General features: G+C 45.5%; 1 protein-coding gene across 11 annotated transcripts in view; it reads right to left on the minus strand.

Moving 5' to 3' along the window:
• SEMA6A (semaphorin 6A) overlaps positions 1–17,814 on the minus strand; it is a 127,112-nt gene that overhangs the window by 25,360 nt on the left and 83,938 nt on the right. For 5 of the 11 annotated variants that reach the window (XM_029054786.2, XM_029054795.2, XM_029054789.2 and 2 more), the window contains exons 11-19: positions 15,781–15,912; positions 14,371–14,526; positions 13,243–13,419; positions 12,824–12,964; positions 12,640–12,720; positions 9,475–9,533; positions 8,692–8,751; positions 7,447–7,605; positions 3,433–3,453 (exon numbers count right to left, since the gene is read on the minus strand). In XM_029054786.2, the coding sequence (XP_028910619.1) occupies positions 3,433–3,453; positions 7,447–7,605; positions 8,692–8,751; positions 9,475–9,533; positions 12,640–12,720; positions 12,824–12,964; positions 13,243–13,419; positions 14,371–14,526; positions 15,781–15,912 (986 nt within the window). The other 6 variants (XM_029054796.2, XM_029054797.2, XM_029054798.2 and 3 more) reach the window with 5 other exon arrangements.

Raw genomic sequence — 17,814 nt, forward strand, 5'->3', positions numbered from 1 at the left:
TAAGGGACACATTCTCTGAAGAAAGATTTCCAGGACCATATGCTACAAATACGTGGAGAATTCATTGGTAATGGAAAGCTATGGCTATGAGAGGAATTAATGTGGACCAGATGGTAGTAAGGTAGGAAAGTGTTTTACACAAATGTGAGCAATCAGCCTATTCTCTGTATCACTAATATGTTAGTCTAGTGCATACTGAGTAAGTGATTTTTCTATACTCAGTCCAGAGAGACCGTGCTTCTTCTGATTTACTCAGAAAAAGCGGGGCAGCGTGAAACAAAACTGTAGTAATCTTTTACACGTGTGTTACTGAATTCCACAAAACACGTGTCAGTAGTGAATTAAACAATATTCAGCAGACATACCTGACTTTTTAAAAAAATTTCAAAAATCATCCCGCTGAATGAACGTCACTAAGCCGCAGACCTTATCTTAGAGTTGGAGTTGACTAAGATGTGTAGTAGTTCTCAAAATTCAAACAGTGTGCAAAGGAAATCTCTTATGCGTCTCTAAAATCTGATTTAAGAGGTTGCATCATTTGTCAGGCATTCCCTAAGAGACTCTGTGACCACAATACTACGACAAGAACGGGCAATCATTTGTAGCTGCAGCACTGCAAGTCGACGAACTTGGAAACCATAATTTTGTTGCCGTCAGTGGGCGTGAAAGAGCACGGGCTTGGGAGTCAGAGGTTGTGGGTTCTAATCCTGGCTCCGCCACTTCATTCAGTAGTATTTACTGAGCGCTTACTATGTGCAGAGCACTGTACTAAGCGCTTGGAATGTACAATTTGGCAACAAGCCGCCACTTGTCAGCTGTGTGACTTTGGGCAAGTCACTTCACTTCTCTGTACCTCAGTTCCCTCATCTGTAAAATGGGGATTAAGACTGTGAGCCCCAAGTGGGACAACCTGATTCCCCTGCATCTACCTCAGCGCTTAGAACAGTGCTTGGCACATAGTAAGCGCTTAACAAATACCATCATTATTATTATTATGAAGGCAAATGAGAAAGGTCATATTTCTATAACTGGAGCCCATCTTAAATTATCCTTATAAAATCAAAGCGAGATAATTTCTTTGGAAACAAAGCTGACTCCTCAATATGCATCAGATTGTTCCTCTATATCCTTAAGCCGTTAAGATTCTAGACTATTTTGTTAATAACTGTATCAACCCATTTAGAGAAAAGCTAAATCAGAACTACAGAAGAATGAGGGGGAAAATTCAAGGCCCAATTCACTAACAAAAGTACTCCTTCATATGTAACCCCAATTGTAAAGCATTGGTTTTTATCTGAAACTAGGAGTCCTAACTTTGGGTGTCAAAAGTCCATTTGATTCAAAGGGCTTCAAGTGTCTACCCAGCTGGCTGTCCCAGACTTCTTCGAGCTGACCTGAAAAGTGCTAGGCTTGAGCCATAATTTTGGCTTTTTACAGTAACACCCATGGAGAGACAATACCCCCGAGGTCAATGCGTTTTAGTTCGTGTTTTGCATTCTGTGAATTGGTGTGACCCCAGCCAGTCTTTATTAAATTCCCAGCAGATCTATCTCCTGCATTCAATTAGGAAAGAGGTCCTGTGTTGAATTGGCCACCTGACATTGTTGTCACTCATTATAAGTTTGACATTCATAACGCCATCCATTATTAGCAGATGACAAGAGAGGCCAGTCAGTCTGTCCTACTTGTTGGGAATGGATCTTCTGCAAGGAAAAAGTTTGGATTGGCAGTTGTGAGGAGAGTTCTGTCCCTGGACATCTCGGAGGATGTCAGGGACAGCAAGCAATCAGAAATCTAGGATAAACACGCTTCTACACGGAAGGGCTTATGTGGCAAAACGTCTACATCCTCTTTCCTTTTTGTGTGTGTGTGTGTGTGTGTGTGTTGTTTTTGTTTTCTGCCAGGCCAATGAAACAATGAGAGGATCCCAGCTTGGTTAATGGTGTCAGAAAGGGGTCAGGATCCTGTGTTCCAATTCTAATTCTCCCAGTCTGAGCAATTACCTAGGGACTGCATGTTCAGATCTGTCTCGGGAACAGCGTTCCTGCTAAGTGCAGGGTCAGCATTTCTCAATTCTACCTGATAAGCATTATCCAATTAGAGGATTTGATTGTAATAAATGATCTTAAAGCCTGAGGGTGAGACGGGCAGATGTTACTGGGGTCTCTTTCTGACTTAGACCCTCGCACGAAGAGGATCATTTCAGGCAGCAGCGGTTCTTTCCGAGTGCTGGAGGCCTCTTTTATGGCCTAAGGCCCGCCGTGGTGAACTAAACAAGGCTCTGCTTTAGTCCACCTCTGCTCAAAACAAAACACTGCAGGCAAATCTGAGCTGGAAGTGCTACACTGCATAAGCTCTCTTCAAAATTCAGAGGTATGGCTTTGTGTGAAAGTGAAACATGCCATCTCCGATGTAATGCAAAGTTTATATTTGCCTGCATATGGCCACTGCATGTTTTCCATATCATTCTTTCAAATACAAACCACGTGGACAGTTTTGTACAGTATAATGAACACTGGGGGTACTTTAATGAATTAGAAATGGAACTACTGAATTCAGAACTGTTTGAATAAACAGTTCGGTATATTCTATCGCTTTTTGGACTTAACTTCATTCTGTTGTGCATTTTACAGACACCCAAGACTAAAGTTCTGGGATGTTCTTCAAATTGTTTGAAAGCATTACCAACACTGTTTCACATGGTTCCTGACATGCTCACCAAAAATCTCTTAACACCTCTGTTTTAATTTTGTTGAATGGGGTTGGCCTGGGGTTGCAGTGTCCTAACAGCAAATTCATCTAAAAAGACCATGGAAAGTCTTCTTCTGGAGTAGGGATGAGCGTCAGTTTTCTGGCTTGGACACTTAGCGCCAGAAAAGGGTTGGGACTGTGGTCCACGTGGGTTTTAGGGGAAACACCTCCAATGTTACCTTCCCGTGGTCGTTTTACTCACTGCATGTTTAAACCCTTTCATTTACTATTATGGTGTCTTGGACACGTTATAGCAGATAGATGGAAAATTTAGGACTCATTGAACAAAGTTAGATGAGATATGATGGATCGACTTCAGTTTCAGACAAAAACTATCGTAATTGAACATGGTCATTTTGGGAGCAGGGCAGAATGGAAAAACAAGTTTAGTGAATTGGGCCCCCTAAACAAGGAAGGCATGATGTTTAGGGAAGGGACCTATCAGCTAGAAGAATGGATGACTTGGAAAAAAAAAATGTTTAAATATCCATAAACTGACCATACACTGGGTTGTAATACATTTCATGATCTGGTGGAGTAGTGGAAATGTCTATGAAAAAAATAAATAAGGTCAAATTTCTTTTTAAAAGCAAGGCATGGAAATACTTAGAGGATTAGTAAAATACTTTTCCCAAATAGAATTGGGTCAATATTAAATGAGGAGATTAATATAATCCTTACCATTTAGTGCCACAAAAGAATCTGAAAGATAAAGAGGAAAAAAGTTACTTAATATATCATTTTCTACACAAGTGACTTACATATTAAAAACAATTAAGCAAATAATAACCATGCCAGTAAAGAGTCATCAGCATTAGGTAAATATTCTTATCTTTGCATCTGTATTGTGAAACTATTCCTCAACTGTTTATACCTAACAAAATTCACGCCCCTGTTTCACAGGCCCATTTCTCCTCCACCAATGGGAGTCCAGTCTGCAGAGAGGCTAGAAGGAAACGTAACTGAGCCACTATCTGGATTCTGAGAATTTGAAACTGAACCCGAAATTCTCACTCAGGGACAATGTTCTAGAAAGCAAATGGAAGGGTTTTGCATTACCTCACAGCTGTAGGCTCATGGGAGTTATACATACCCACACATATACACACTTCAACTTTACCTGTATGAGTGATGGTGCATGTGTGTGCAGGGGGAGTCTTGTGGGGGATTAAAGCTTTATGTAAGGTTGCAATAGGATCCTGGCCAGGAGATGGGTTTCAGGAGAGAAAGGAAGCAAAATGAAGGTCAGCCTCTTCCAGCTCTGGGGACCAATCAGTAGGCCATATCTTCTAACTGGAAGTGAAGCCAGTTGGAAAGAAATCAATGGATAATGTTGGAGCTGGAAGCGGAGTACAAGGCTGGGACTCAGTTATGCCATAATCTGGGGGAGGGGTGGGGGTGGGGGTGGGGGCGTTGAGACCACCGGTATGTGGAAGAGAAAACACAAATGAGCAATAGCAGAGATGGGGCCAAAATCTATGTTCAAAAAAAAAACCTGTTCACCTGGATAAAATGTTGGCGGTACTATCTACATTTGCCAAGATCACTCCCCATCTACTCCCACCTCCTCCTCCTGCATCCCGTAATGCTAGATTAATTAAACACAAAGGGTTTGCCTAGAGCCAAGCATACAACACAACATTCTCCCATGAACATAAGTTTCTATAAAAACTCAATCAAAAGAAGGAGAAGCCGTGTGTATTCAGTTCCTTTTAAGTCCATTGCCTGATGGCTGATAGGCCTCAAGTCTGGGCTAATTTTTGTACCTGACATATATAGGCATGCACACAGATTGCACAGTACATGTCTTACAATGCTGGTTGGTTCAGCCTACGTGAATTTCTCAAATCCAAAATTAGGTAGTATCTGCAGGCATAGAAAATCTAACTCCAGGATGTGACCACTAGACATACTAAGGTATTTGATTTTTCACCAAGGGGTAGGAAATTCTGGGAGAAGATTTCCTGGGACTGACTCCACTCTATCTGGGTACATTCAGATCTCCAAGGGAACTGAGTTCAAGAAGGAACAGGAGCCTCCTCTTTGAATTTCCAGAATGCGAAGGGTGGCTTGTTGGAATTTCATTTCATGCCTCCACAAATGTCACAGGGAGTCACCCTAAATCCCACTTGTTCATCCAGCATCCCTACAGAGCACCTAGGAAATTCATCCCTTTAGGATTTTTTTTTTCCCTACGGCATTTTACAGGTCGAATCCCTCGAATGTTATTTTTTTAACCTGGTGGATTTAAAGGAACATACCATCAACCTAAATCAAAAATCATTTTTAGCAGCTGAAATACTATTCCTTGCCTCGGGGCTCTGAGGATACTTTGAGGGTGTTTGAGAATGTCAAGTTCCTGAACAGTTCAACTTCTCCTCAAGTCCCACTGAACAGAACTTTGACATGGATCCTGTTTGTGAAGATATGGCACAGAAAGGTGACTCTTAGAAAACTCTGACAAACTACAGAAGTTTAGTTTAGGTGTTCCCTGAAAGTTAGCATAAATGTACAGTTAATCCATTCAAACAAAGTAATAGGCAGTTGGTGATTTTCAAACATTAAGAAAATTCGGTCATCCTTTTCTACAGTATTTACCCTTCTCTACCTGATTTTCAAATGCCAAAAGATGGTTTGGCTTATAACATTCCATTAAGAAAACATCAGCAGAGTGAACAGAAATAACCCAACACATGAAAGCATAGACTTACTTTCTTAATTTTCTCCCTTAAAAATGGTTAGTACAAAATGTGTAGAACACACGAATTCGAGAAAACAGGGCTAACCTTTTAAGGCATACATTGTCTTCAGGGAGACTCGAATTCCACAGAAACCAACAAATCGTCTTCCCAGTCTACTCTCCTGAACCGCAGAGTGGCAACAGGGAGGCAGTGTTGCACCCCCTAGGTGCCCAAAAAGTACCGGTGTGGGCAAAACAAAGCCCAAATGGGCAACAAAAGCAGCTATTTGGCCCTCAACTCACAGGCCAGCCAGTTTGCCAATAAACCCTTTCCAAGTGCCTCACAGACTGCATTAGATTCTGCTTCAATAAAACCAGCATCCAAACTGACTGACAAGGCAATCTACAAAACGAACCCAAGTGACAGATGCGAGACAGTAACCTGGTCTACACCACTAACCTCTGCCAAACACTACTGCCTGGACCCAGCACTCCACCGAGAAACCTCTCTTCAACCACTCAGTCCTCTAGAACCTGTTTCAATGACGGCCTCAATCTCCTCCTTCCAGGTAACATCTAATAGCCACATAGTCTGCCCAGCTGATGAGCTGACAAGACCTCTGTCCACCTTTAAGAGAAACAGAGGTTACTTACTTGCAACCTTTGTTCTCTGAAGAGATGTGGTCTCGTCAGCTCATCACATCCCACCTGCCTTTCCCTCTGATGAGGTCGCTTTCTGTGCATATGCATATATTGCATCCGGACGAAGCCTGATCTTGACGCGTAGTCATTCGAGGCCTGTTTCTCCACCCAGTGGAGGCCTCTTTCTGCATCCAGTTGAGGCCTGTTTCTCCCCATTCACACATGTACACACGCATATGTACATGTGTATAGGTATATGATAACTGCCTAAGTGTATTTTTCCAGTGCGTTAGACGACGTCCTGCTCCTTGTGGAAATCTGTGAAGGGAAGACTTTCTTGCGCATGTATCCATGGAAGCGGAGCCTGTATCCATTTGGGCAGGTCCTAAGTCTTCTCCCCGACAGGACGTTTGGACAGCAGCTGAGGTTCCTCAAGCATCTTGTGTGGGAGTGAGTCCTTGGGTAGTTTGCTCTTTGTTTTGGCCCACAGCCTTCACGTGATTGAGTGATTTAGACGAGGCAGCTCACTACTCTGGCCGCTCTGCACACAGCATGGTAGACCCGGACAGAGGACTGCTCTAGCGCTTTGGACGTGGGGTCCGGTGCTGCATTTGGAGACACCGAGTGGGGTTTTCCCTCGTCCTCCACTGCACCTCCGACAACACAATCAGCTTCTGGGGGGGGTCTTCAAGAATTTTGCTGGATCCCTCTGTATCCTCCTCCTGGGTGTAAGAAAGGGAATTAGAGGGCCTCCAGAAAGTTTCCATGTGGGATCCTTCATCTTGGGGCGAATGATGCCATTATCTTGGGGTGAGGCCACCAGCTTGGAATTCCTGGGGTGGAGAGATGGGTCTCACTCCTGCCCAGGGGCCCAGAGCATACGGACAGCCTTTTGAGGCCACCCACTTCCTCCACCTTCTTAAGACTTCTCCATAGAAATAGACATTGGGAGTTGGTTTCTCATCTGCCCGAGAGGCTGGCGGGTAGGTGTTCTCGTGCCCCTTCGGTTCACCGCTGGCCAGGGAGGCGGAGAGGGATGAGTCTCCGGTGGTCGGATCTCCGGCGGACGGAGTCTGTGCCCGGACTCTCTTGCTGCATGAGGGATCCGAAGCCGAGGAGGTTTCCGGGTCCCGTCTCGCGCGAAGCAGCCGAGCGGGCCGGGGCCGGTGGAGGCGGGATGGCGGGGCCCGCTGCCGAGCCGCCGAGGCGGTGGGTCCCTCGAGTCGGTCTCGCCGTGGGTGGACCGGGGGTCGTGCCAAGGTGTCCGCCGGCATGGACGCCTCCGTCGGTTCGGAGGAGGCGGAGGTTGTGGGTGCGCCCGGGGGGACCGGGGTGGGGCCAGCTGGCGCTGTGGTCGGCGCAGAGCGGCTTACCTCGTCCGGGGTTCCCACGGGAGGCGGGGGTGCATCCGGCTCCAGCAGAGCGGTGCGATCCGTGCAGCGTTTGTACCGCTCCGTCTGGTCCCTTGGAAAGCCTTGATCCACTTGATAGGCGCTTTCGGGCTGCGGGCTTAGTGGTCCAAGCCATGGCACCTACAAGCAGGAGAAGGGAAGCCGCCAGAGTAGTGAGAAGCTGACGGGTGGCTCCTAGGCAGGGCAGGCAGACTTCTAGTCGATAGGAAGGGGGGAAGCTCCTGAAGGTGGGCAGGAAAGGTTTCTCCTTCTAAACTCCCTTAAATATTTTGGGGGTGGTGGCAGAGAAGGGGCGGCTTTGCCTTTGGGGACCCTCCCCTCAAAGGTTCCTGTCCCCAGGCTCTGTCCTTCAGTCCCCCAGAGAGGGGAAATTTCCTTCTGAGAGCTCCCTCTCCAATTCTGCCTTGAAGCAAAAGGGAGACAGTCAGCAGTCCTATTTTTCCAGCAAGGAGGAAAAAAAGGGTTCTGCTTTTTAACAAGCTCAAGATCTGGCCCACTTTTAGTTGGGAGAAGCTGTCTCGGTTTCTCTACAGGGCAAACTCTGGTTCTCCCAGTCAGAAGGGGGATGGGGGAAGAGTGAAGGAGTGGGCTGCTTGCAAGTCACATGCACATCCTTCCTCCACCTTCCACCATAGGGAAAAAAGCACAGGATGGTGCCCGTCTCCCACGTGTGACTATTCGAGATGGTGGCCACCAGTCTAGCTAGGAGGGTGAGTCCAAGCTAGACAGTGGAAAGGCTTCCCTGCCATCTGAATCTGTGGTGAAGGAAGTGAGTAAACCAGCAAGCAGCCTGCACTGCCCGGGCGGGGAGGAGGTCTGATCCTGCACGGGAGACATCTTTCCTTCCCTGCTGCTGGGCTTTCTGCTATGTTGGGGTTTTTCCAGGACAGACCAGCAATCCTGGCAGAGAGGGTCTCCCCAAAGGGCAGCAAGCCACTCGATGAAGGGGGTGGGGGGGACCCTCACCCTAGCAGACTTGGGGAGACTGGAGGGGGTCTTCTGGTGACAGTCTGGAGAGGTCAGTGTTATCCCAGACTGGAAAACCATTCTCCCACCTTCCTCACCTGCCTTGCCTAGGCAGGAGAGGAAGCGGGAAGGCACCCCGTTAGCTGACTGATATGGCGCGGGCACCCCGTCTGCTAGGGTGAGGAGGGGAGAGGGCAATCATGTCCCCCTACCCTGTCCTGGGTCAAAAGTATGGCTTACCTTGTGGTAGAGGGCTTCTTCTGAAGGTCACTGGAGGAGCTTCAGATTGCAGTGTGATTCCTCTAGCGGAGAAAGGAAATCTGGAGAGGGAGGGGCTACCCTGCACAGGTACCCTGGGGGCCGGGAGCTGGACCCGCCTGGGCGGGTCCCAAGTCTCCTCCCTGAAGCTTTTTACAGCAGCTTGGATTCCGCCGGCATCCTGGGAGGGGCCTACCTAATTGGTGAGCTGACGGAGACCCATACCCACCTTCGAGAAAGCAATGAAAGCAATACAGACTTCTCTTATTTTCTTGACTTCCTCACTTAAAAATGGCTACTTCAATATTTGCACAACAAACAACAACTGCTCTTTTAACTACCTGGCTGAGGCCTTGAGTGCTAAAGCCCATTATATAAACAACAAAAAAAACCACAGTTTGTGGTAGAAATGCTGACAAGACTTTTAAACGCCTACTATAATTAATACTCTTCAGAACTAAATTTGTCCCACAACATAACAGCCACTAAAACGGGTGCCAGCAACCACATCAACAAAACTGACAACACTGACTTAAAAAAATGTATAATAAACACACACATCTATATACATATATATATGCGTATGTATATATACACACATATATATATATGTGTATATATATATTGGTCTGTAATTTTAAGTGTGGTTACTGCTATTACATTTTTCAGCGCCATCCACACAGAACCCATGCAGGTAATGGTGCTTCTGGGCAACGGAAAGGAATCCTTGACTCAAGATAAACAAAGGGTAAAAACTTTACTTACTCTGGCAATCACCCAGACCATCTGTATTGCCGTGTTCAATGTCCTGCTCGAACGCTAGTCTAAATAACAAAAGAAGAAACATAACGGTGTGACCCACGACTCAGAAGCCACATCCGCGTTCTAGGAGAACAAGGACCCACAACCTAGGAAACTCACTCACTTGAGATCTACCTGAAGCTCTGAAACGAAAACCTTTGGTCGCGGTGTTCACCAAGAAGCGGTAGATGTATTTATTCCCCCATCTATAAATGATTTGGATGGCTGTCTAGCTCTTTAAACTGTAAGCTCCTTTTTTTAAATGATATTTGCTAGAACAGTGCTTCGCACATAGGAAGCGCTTAATAAATACCCTCATGATTATGAAGCGCTTACTATGTGCCAGGCACCGTACTAGGTGCTGGGGTAGATACAAACTAATCAGGTTTGTTTCTACTGACTACTGGATTGTACTCTCCCAAGCACTTAGTACAGCGGTCAGCACACAGTAATAGTGGAAGTAGTAATGATGAGAATAATGATGATGATGATAATTATTGTGGTATTTGTTAAACACTTACTAGGTGCCAAGCAATATACTAAGCAGCGCTTAGAACAGTGCTTCGCACATAGTAAGCGTTTAACAAATACCATCATCATCACTGGGATAAGTACCAGATAATAATAATGTTGTTATTTGTTAAGCTCTTACTATGTGCAGAGAACTGTTCTAAGCGCTGGGGGAGATACAGGGTGATCAGGTTGTCCCACGTGGGGCTCACAGTTTTAATCCCCATTTTACAGATGAGGTAACTGAGGCACAGAGAGGTTAAGTGACTTGCCCACAGTCACACAGCTGACAAGTGGCAGAGTCAGGATTCAAACCCATGACCTCTGACTCCCAAGCCCGTTCTCTTTCAGGTCAGACACAGTCCCTGTCCCATATGGGGCTCACAGACTAAGTAGGAGGGAAAAGAGGCGTTGAATCCCCATTTTAAAAATGAGGAAACTGAGGCACAGGGAACTGAAGTGACTTGCTCAAGGTCTTCTGACTCCCAGGCTCCTGCTCTTTCACAGTGCTCAATTAATATCATTGATTGATGTATATATATCATCAACTTTAGATTATTCGGGAAATGATCATTTCTTTTGACCCAGGTCCTTTGCTGTTGCCCCTCCTCCCCCTGACACCCTGGCTTCTGGTCAGTTCCTAGCCCGTCAGTACTTCCAACGGGGGTGGGCAAGGACAATCAAAGAAGTCTAAAGTAAAACATCAGAGAACAAAACAATGCCATGTGAGAAACGGTTAAAAGACTGACAGCTCTGGTGAAACGTTTGATGGAGGAGGAGGAGGGGGAGGAAGAAGAGGAAGGTGTGGACACTTGGTTAAATGAAGATTTGGGATTATCTATGAATTTCAGTTATTCATGCTGTCCCTGTTCCCCAGTACAATAGCTAACTGATATTTGGAGGCACCGACTGCCTGGGGCAAATAACTCCGGAGCTAAGCGTTGGGTACAAACTGGTCGCCTCAATTTAGCCGAATGGTATCCTGTAAACTGACAAGTGGGCATTAACCCTGGTATGCGCATGCATCCGTGTGCACGCACAGACACATTCTGGAGGCAGGTTTGAGGCATCTGGCACTGGACAGGGAGGCTTCCTATATTTGGTATGTGTAGCATAGGCAGATAATTTCCTGATGAACCTTTGGGGTCAAAGCTCCATCTGAGTTTTGTGCAACATCTTCTGGATGCTTGAACAAAGCAGCTCAGCAAAGAGACACCATGCCCAGCCACACTGAACCCAGTGTTTAGTGCACCTTTTCCTAGTCACGAAAGCTCATTCATTCAGCGAGGTATTACCGTCCTTCAGCTTGGACCTGGAATGGCCCGGCTTGTACTGATCCCAAGTCCTATTCCCTCTAATGAACTGTAATGAACTGCGATTCTTATTGTTGCTATTTTTGATCTGTTGATGTTAGTCTGATGTTCTCCCCCGTATGCCTGTCCTACCCCTACCCCCTTTAGATTGGGATGCTCTCTGGGCCAGGGGCTATGGCTGAATCCTATCAATATGAATTCTTTCCAGAGTTCAGCTCAAGGTGTCACACAGTGAAAGTGCCTACTAAATATTACTGATGAATTGATTTGAAACGATGATGCTCTTGACTGAGATTTTATCGATGCTACGTGTTGCTGAGAAGGCCGACGTGTGGGGAGCAATCCCTTCCATATTGTGTGCATGCCCTCGTTGCATAGTTGCATAGCTGCATTTTGCTACCCTCAATGCCAGTTGCCACTTTCATCTTTCCCTCTTGATGTCAGGATCCTCTCAAGGCCTCTGTTCTAACACAATCACTCATGTCTAATCGCAGTATACGAGGCTGACTTGATGCCTCCCGACCGTCCATAGCCATGCCCCATCATTTGATGTTTTGTTTCTTTGGGTCTTTAAAGTGCTTCTTTTGGGCATCTTGTTGGCTGTTGCTCACCCATTTGCTGTTTGGGTAAGTGGCTGTTGTACGCATACACACACACACACCTTTTCTAACATATATGCCTATTACTATCTCTGCCGAGACCGCCCCTCCCGACCCTAAACCCCTGCAGCTGTTTTTAGCAATAGGCAAAAAGCCGCTCTTTTAACAATTATTAAAACGTCTAGAGCCAAGTTAACAAGGAAGACCAAAATTAAATGGGAAAACTGCCTGATCTAACTCTTTCATTGGCAAGTTGCCTGCAATTGATTGGATACCTGTAGAGAACCAGGGTCAACTGTACTTCTCTGTGGGAGAACAGGCTTATTGGATGTAAACACTGTGCTTGCTGTACCCACACATCGCTTAATGAGTGTTCTGCAATTGCTCCAGGTCGGTTTCAGTAAATAAGAAGTGCTACTTTTGTTTTGGCTAGACAACTGCCCCGGAAATCTAACTGCCACCCCATTGCTTTGATACTCAGCTGCTTATGGCTTGACTATGGTCCAGGATTGCTGTGGTGCCCTTTGTCCCTGGGAAGTACTAGGAAAACACTGGGTTTCTTTCTCTGCACAGGGCACTGTGCAGTTCTATAGGATGCTAGCCAAAAGGCCTGATACCATTTGCAGAAGTGGATCTCAGCACATGAGTAATTTACAAAACTCCTAAAGCTAGAAATCACCGTTAGCTCCGAATCTTTGACTACTTACTTGGTACCGGGGGACAGATGGGTGCAAGAGCCTCCTTCCTTCATCCAACCACAATATGGATCTCTGGATGCTATACAGGTCCTGCATGAAGGAGATGACCATGAACCACTTGGAATTCATTTCTTACCATCCCAAAGATTTCGACGGGGATGGAATGAATGAATGAATGACCCAAAATACCTACTTTTTACACTTTCCGTGACGTTCACACCGGCCTAATGGAACCTTTATCACACAGGTAGAGAATGCCACAAACAGAGAACTGCTCACTTTGTCCAGCTGCATGCCCATAATTCTCTTGTCTTCCACCCCATCATAGCTGCACCTGATTGGACAAGGCAGGCTGATGTCAAAATTGGAAATCTTTGGAGTCATTTTTCTAGACAAGGTGATTTCTTAATCTGAGTACACTCTGGGATTTATTTTTTTCTTTTGGAAGCAGAAATGTTAGTCACGCATGAGAGACTTTTATAAGTCATCTTTCAGATCACCTAATAGCTATACAAAATGTGATTCTGTAACCATTTTCTCCTCATGGAATGAGCCAATGGAACAAAGAAGCATCAGTGTCTAGTAAAACAAACAAACAAACGTGGTACACACTTTTCAGGATTGTAAACGTTCATCTCCTCCAGGAAAAGGCTGTCATTTAGGAAACCACTGTTTCCTGTCCTGGCCAAGAACTTCAAGATGATTCCCTTCTCTGATCCCAGGAAAACCACAGTGTGATTCTGATATGGCCCAGCAGCAGTATCTACTGCAATTTTGGTCAGGCGGTATCTGAAATGAGAGCATTGCATTTTTACTTCTGAGTTAGTCTATCATTAGTGTCACTCTTTCCACTTCAAACGATTATTTCTTAGCTTTCTAGTAATAACTTAAAGAGAAACATATACAGACGTATAATGCTTTCAAGCTGGTTGGGTTCTGTATTTTGTCACACCCAGCACTGGTGTGACTCCAAACTGGGGGAAGGTGTGTTCCAATGGGTGGGGAGTGTGTGCGTTTGTGTGTGTATACGCACGGGTCAAAATATCCAAACCCAAGACCCCCTACAAAAAAGAGTAACACTGAATGTATGTAACCAAGCTGGGCGTTTCACCATCCATTCCAGAACGGAACAATGAAGGCAGCAATGGAGGAAAAGGTTGAAACAAAAGCTAAAGAAGGGCAGAACTGAAAACCCCAGAATAGAACTCACATTCCTGCACCCCTGCAGTCTCCCCTATTCCCACATAGCTTTGGGACTGTCATGTTCTCTGTTCTCTGACCATCTGATGATTCCCCCTGCAGTTTTCTTCAATCCTGATCTAAGAGTTGACCTGGAAGAAAACTGCTCTTTCTCTTCAGTGAACTGGCTTAAGCTCAGCATAGCTGAAAGTGCTAACTTTTGGGGTTTTTTTCCTCTATGAGAAGTTGCTTAGGTGAGTTGGGAGCATCTATCTTGTCCTACTACACCAGTCTGAATTGTCTCAGGGTCCAGAACAACAGAAAATGTATATGGAATTTTGTGTTTCATTAATACAGACTGACAGCAAGGGGAGGAGACATTCATTCATTCATTCCCTCACTCATTCGTTCGTATTTATTGAGCGCTTACTGTGTGCAGGGCACTGTACTAAGCGTTTGGGAGAGTATAACGTAACAATAAACAGTCACATTCCCTGCCCACGATGAGCTTACTGGCTAGAGAGAGAGCCCATTTGAGAAGGGGCTCTGTTTGGCACCTACCTGACCATCGTCCTCAGGAACCACGGCCTGTTGACGAGAGAAGGCACCGCTTCATCCATGAGAGGATGGGTTTTGATGAAATTGAGAGTGTCATCGGGAAACTCATTGGAAGTCCCGTACTTTTCCAAAGCTGCAGAGCCAGCACAGCAACCTGGCCTAAATAAAACAGGAGGTGGGGAAGCAGGGGGTTAAAGCTTATTCAGTGCTTCGGAGCAAATCTTCTGACTGATCTGCCTCTCTAAGCATCTGGCATTAGACAGGAAAGTGTCAAAGGCCATGTAGGGGAAGCTGAACAATGCAGAATGCCACCAAACGAAGTATACTTAGATTTCCTCTGGGCCTACTCATTCCTTCGTGGGAGTCCGGGACTCAGTTCTGCCTATGCTGGGAACAATTTGGCTTGCTCCCAGCAGCACACATAAATCTCAGTAAGCAGATGAGAGAGCTCAAAACAAATGAATAAATGCAGGGTCTGCACATCTAAACAGCGTAATCGACACGGACATTTCAGTGGACGGACACCACTCACTCTTCAGGCCTGACTACGCTTCCGCTTGTCACACACTGCATGCTATCTCCGGGAACAAATTCAAACATTTGCTGGACAAGCTGGGGGAGGGGAGAGAATAAGTGTGAAATAAAGCCATTCAGAACCGAGCCGAGGGTGCGCACACCAGCCGGCATCAATGGAACCGTCCCCATTACTAAAGGCTGAGAGAACATTTTGTTTCTTTGACAAGTGTGAAAAGCCAATCACACACCAGCCCCGTAGGCATGAAGGAATTACCAGAATCCCACTACTGAGAGGCAATCTCCTTGTCCTTTAGCAATGGGGATGCAAAGCTGTCCCGACTTCTAAATGAAATTTTGGTCCCTTGGACATTATTCAGAATCCCTCTTAGGCCAGGACAATGGGAGACCGATTATGGGGGAGCAGGAACACCCAGCACTTTCTCTCCGGTGCACAGCTGGAAGATTCTCAGACTCAAGACTGGATGGAGACGCGCAAGAAACCCAAGTGAAAAGGCCATGGCTGGGCAAAGGACACATCCACGAAACACGCCCTAAAACCCACCGTGGCAAGAAAGGCCAGCCTCTAGGACACGAGGTGACATGGGACCTTGGGTTGATAGGGAGGTTTGAGTCCCACTCGAGGGTAGGCTCAGGTTTGATCTAAAACCCGCAGGGCTACTCCAGCCTCCTCTCCATCCCTGATCCTCCCCTTCAACCCACCCCAAGAGAGCTAGAAAATCTGGAACCAACTTCATTTTCTGGAGACCTCTGGGGCCCAAGGTCAGCCTACTCCAGTCCAAGACCTCACCCCAAGACTGGGCTTTAGAATCAGGCAAGCCTTCATTCTCGGCCCTCCCGCCCTTCCCCTGAGGGATACTGCATCCAAGGAGCACATACCTGGGCTTGGGCACGCGCTCATCAGGAACAGGTGTCCACGTGGAATCTGGAGACTTCTGCTCCTTGAATCTCCCGGTAAAAACATTGGCAATGTCGAGCATGTCATAGGCACAGACTGCGGAGCCAGGAATGCTGTAACGGGACATTTCCCGGAAAATGTTACTCATACTGTAATCATGCCTAAAATTTTGTCTGAGAAAACATGCTCTATAGAAGTCTTCCCGTCACAAGTTGCTCAGTATGGAACTTCCTAACCTCTGAGCTTTGGCGACGAGGACTGCCCCATGCAAAAGTTTCAGGGTACCAAGGCAGAATTCCTGGCAATGTTATTTGTGAAGTGGCCTTAAAGAAAGAACTAATTACAGTAAGCTCAAAGAAAGAACATTCTTTGTCTCCCTTACCCCCTCCACTGCCATTTGAAAACCCTTTTCTCTCATTGGTCGTACACGAGAAGGCGTGACCTATCCAGCTAGTTACTAAAATTTCAATGTTGCCTAAATGACTGAATGCATAAGGTTGGATACCACCAATCAAGTGGCTCCATGATATTTTGCAAATAGGGAGCTTTCCATAAATAAAAAATTATACTAAAAAGGATAATCTAGACCTAGAATTAGAGCTCAGCAGAAGCATGGCCTAGTGGAAAGACCATGGGCCTGGGACTCGGAGGACCTGGGGTCTAATGCTGGCTCTGCAACTTGTCTGCTGTGTGATCATGGGCAAGTCACTTGACTTCTCTGTGCCTCAGTTGCTGTATCTGTAAAATGGGGGTTGAGACTGTGAGTCCCATATGGAACATGAACTGTGTCCAACCTAATTATCTTGTATGTACCCCAGTACTTAGTACAGTGCCTGGCACATAGTAAGTGCTTAACAAATACCATTTAAAAAACAACTAACCAACAAACAAAAAAGTGTGGGCATGGCACGATTGAAAGGACTTAAGAAAGTTTTCTTCATCAAAGGAGGGAATGTGGACCTGGGGTCTAATGCTGGCTCTGCAACTTGTCTGCTGTGTGATCATGGGCAAGTCACTTGACTTCTCTGTGCCTCAGTTGCTGTATCTGTAAAATGGGGGTTGAGACTGTGAGCCCCATATGGGACATGGACTGTGTCCAACCTTATTATCTTGTGTGTACCCCAGTATTTAGTATAGTGCCTGGCACATAGTAAGTGCTTAACAAATACCATTTAAAAACCAACCACCAACAAACAAAAAAGCGCGGGCATGGCACGATTGAAAGGACTTAGAAAGTTTTCTTCATCAAAGGAGGGAATGTATAAATTATTTTTTCATCAGGTTTTACTGTTTACACATTAACTGTTCTGTTTGTGTCTGACTTTAGTGACATGAATTTGATCTAATAAATAAATAGGAGGCCCCAGCTGGCCAAGGGTTTTAATCAGGCTTTTAAGCAGCAGGCTATTATGCATCTACATTAACTAAGGCAGGACATGGGACACTGGTCCTGTTAAATGTGGGAATATTATCAGAGAGCTGAGAAAACCAGCATGTGTTAAAATGATATGGAAATCACTTTGCAAGCAATTAAGAGGATTCTATGTAATCTTAATTTCATAATGCAGGGGAATATTCATTCCCCAGTCAGCTTTGAATTCAGAAAACTGTATGGCTAACATTCCACAGACCAAACTTTTCAAAATGGCCTTTTCCTTTGACCCTTTGAGTGCCAGTTTGCCCAAGTGGAACTTATATTTGGGCCTGAAAAGGTATACTTGCATGTTTAAGATTGGAAGTCCCGTTTTCTGATTCGAATGCATAATGACGACCACCATGTCAAGAACATCTACTGTCTGACGGCAAGGACATCTCAGGCCACTAATAAATATTAAACAACTAAAATACTTAGGACCTGAGCAATGTCAGATATTGTGATTGTGAAGATTATTTTATCGTTTTAAACATTATGCACCTATAAATATATAATTTCATACTATGTCCTACTCTTTATCAGTAGTGAATTTCTGTTATGTAGTTGTTGGCCTTGACTTCCACTATTAATCAATCAATAA

The sequence above is a fragment of the Ornithorhynchus anatinus genome, chromosome X5, assembly GCF_004115215.2.
Source record: "Ornithorhynchus anatinus isolate Pmale09 chromosome X5, mOrnAna1.pri.v4, whole genome shotgun sequence".
NCBI lineage: Eukaryota > Metazoa > Chordata > Mammalia > Monotremata > Ornithorhynchidae > Ornithorhynchus > Ornithorhynchus anatinus.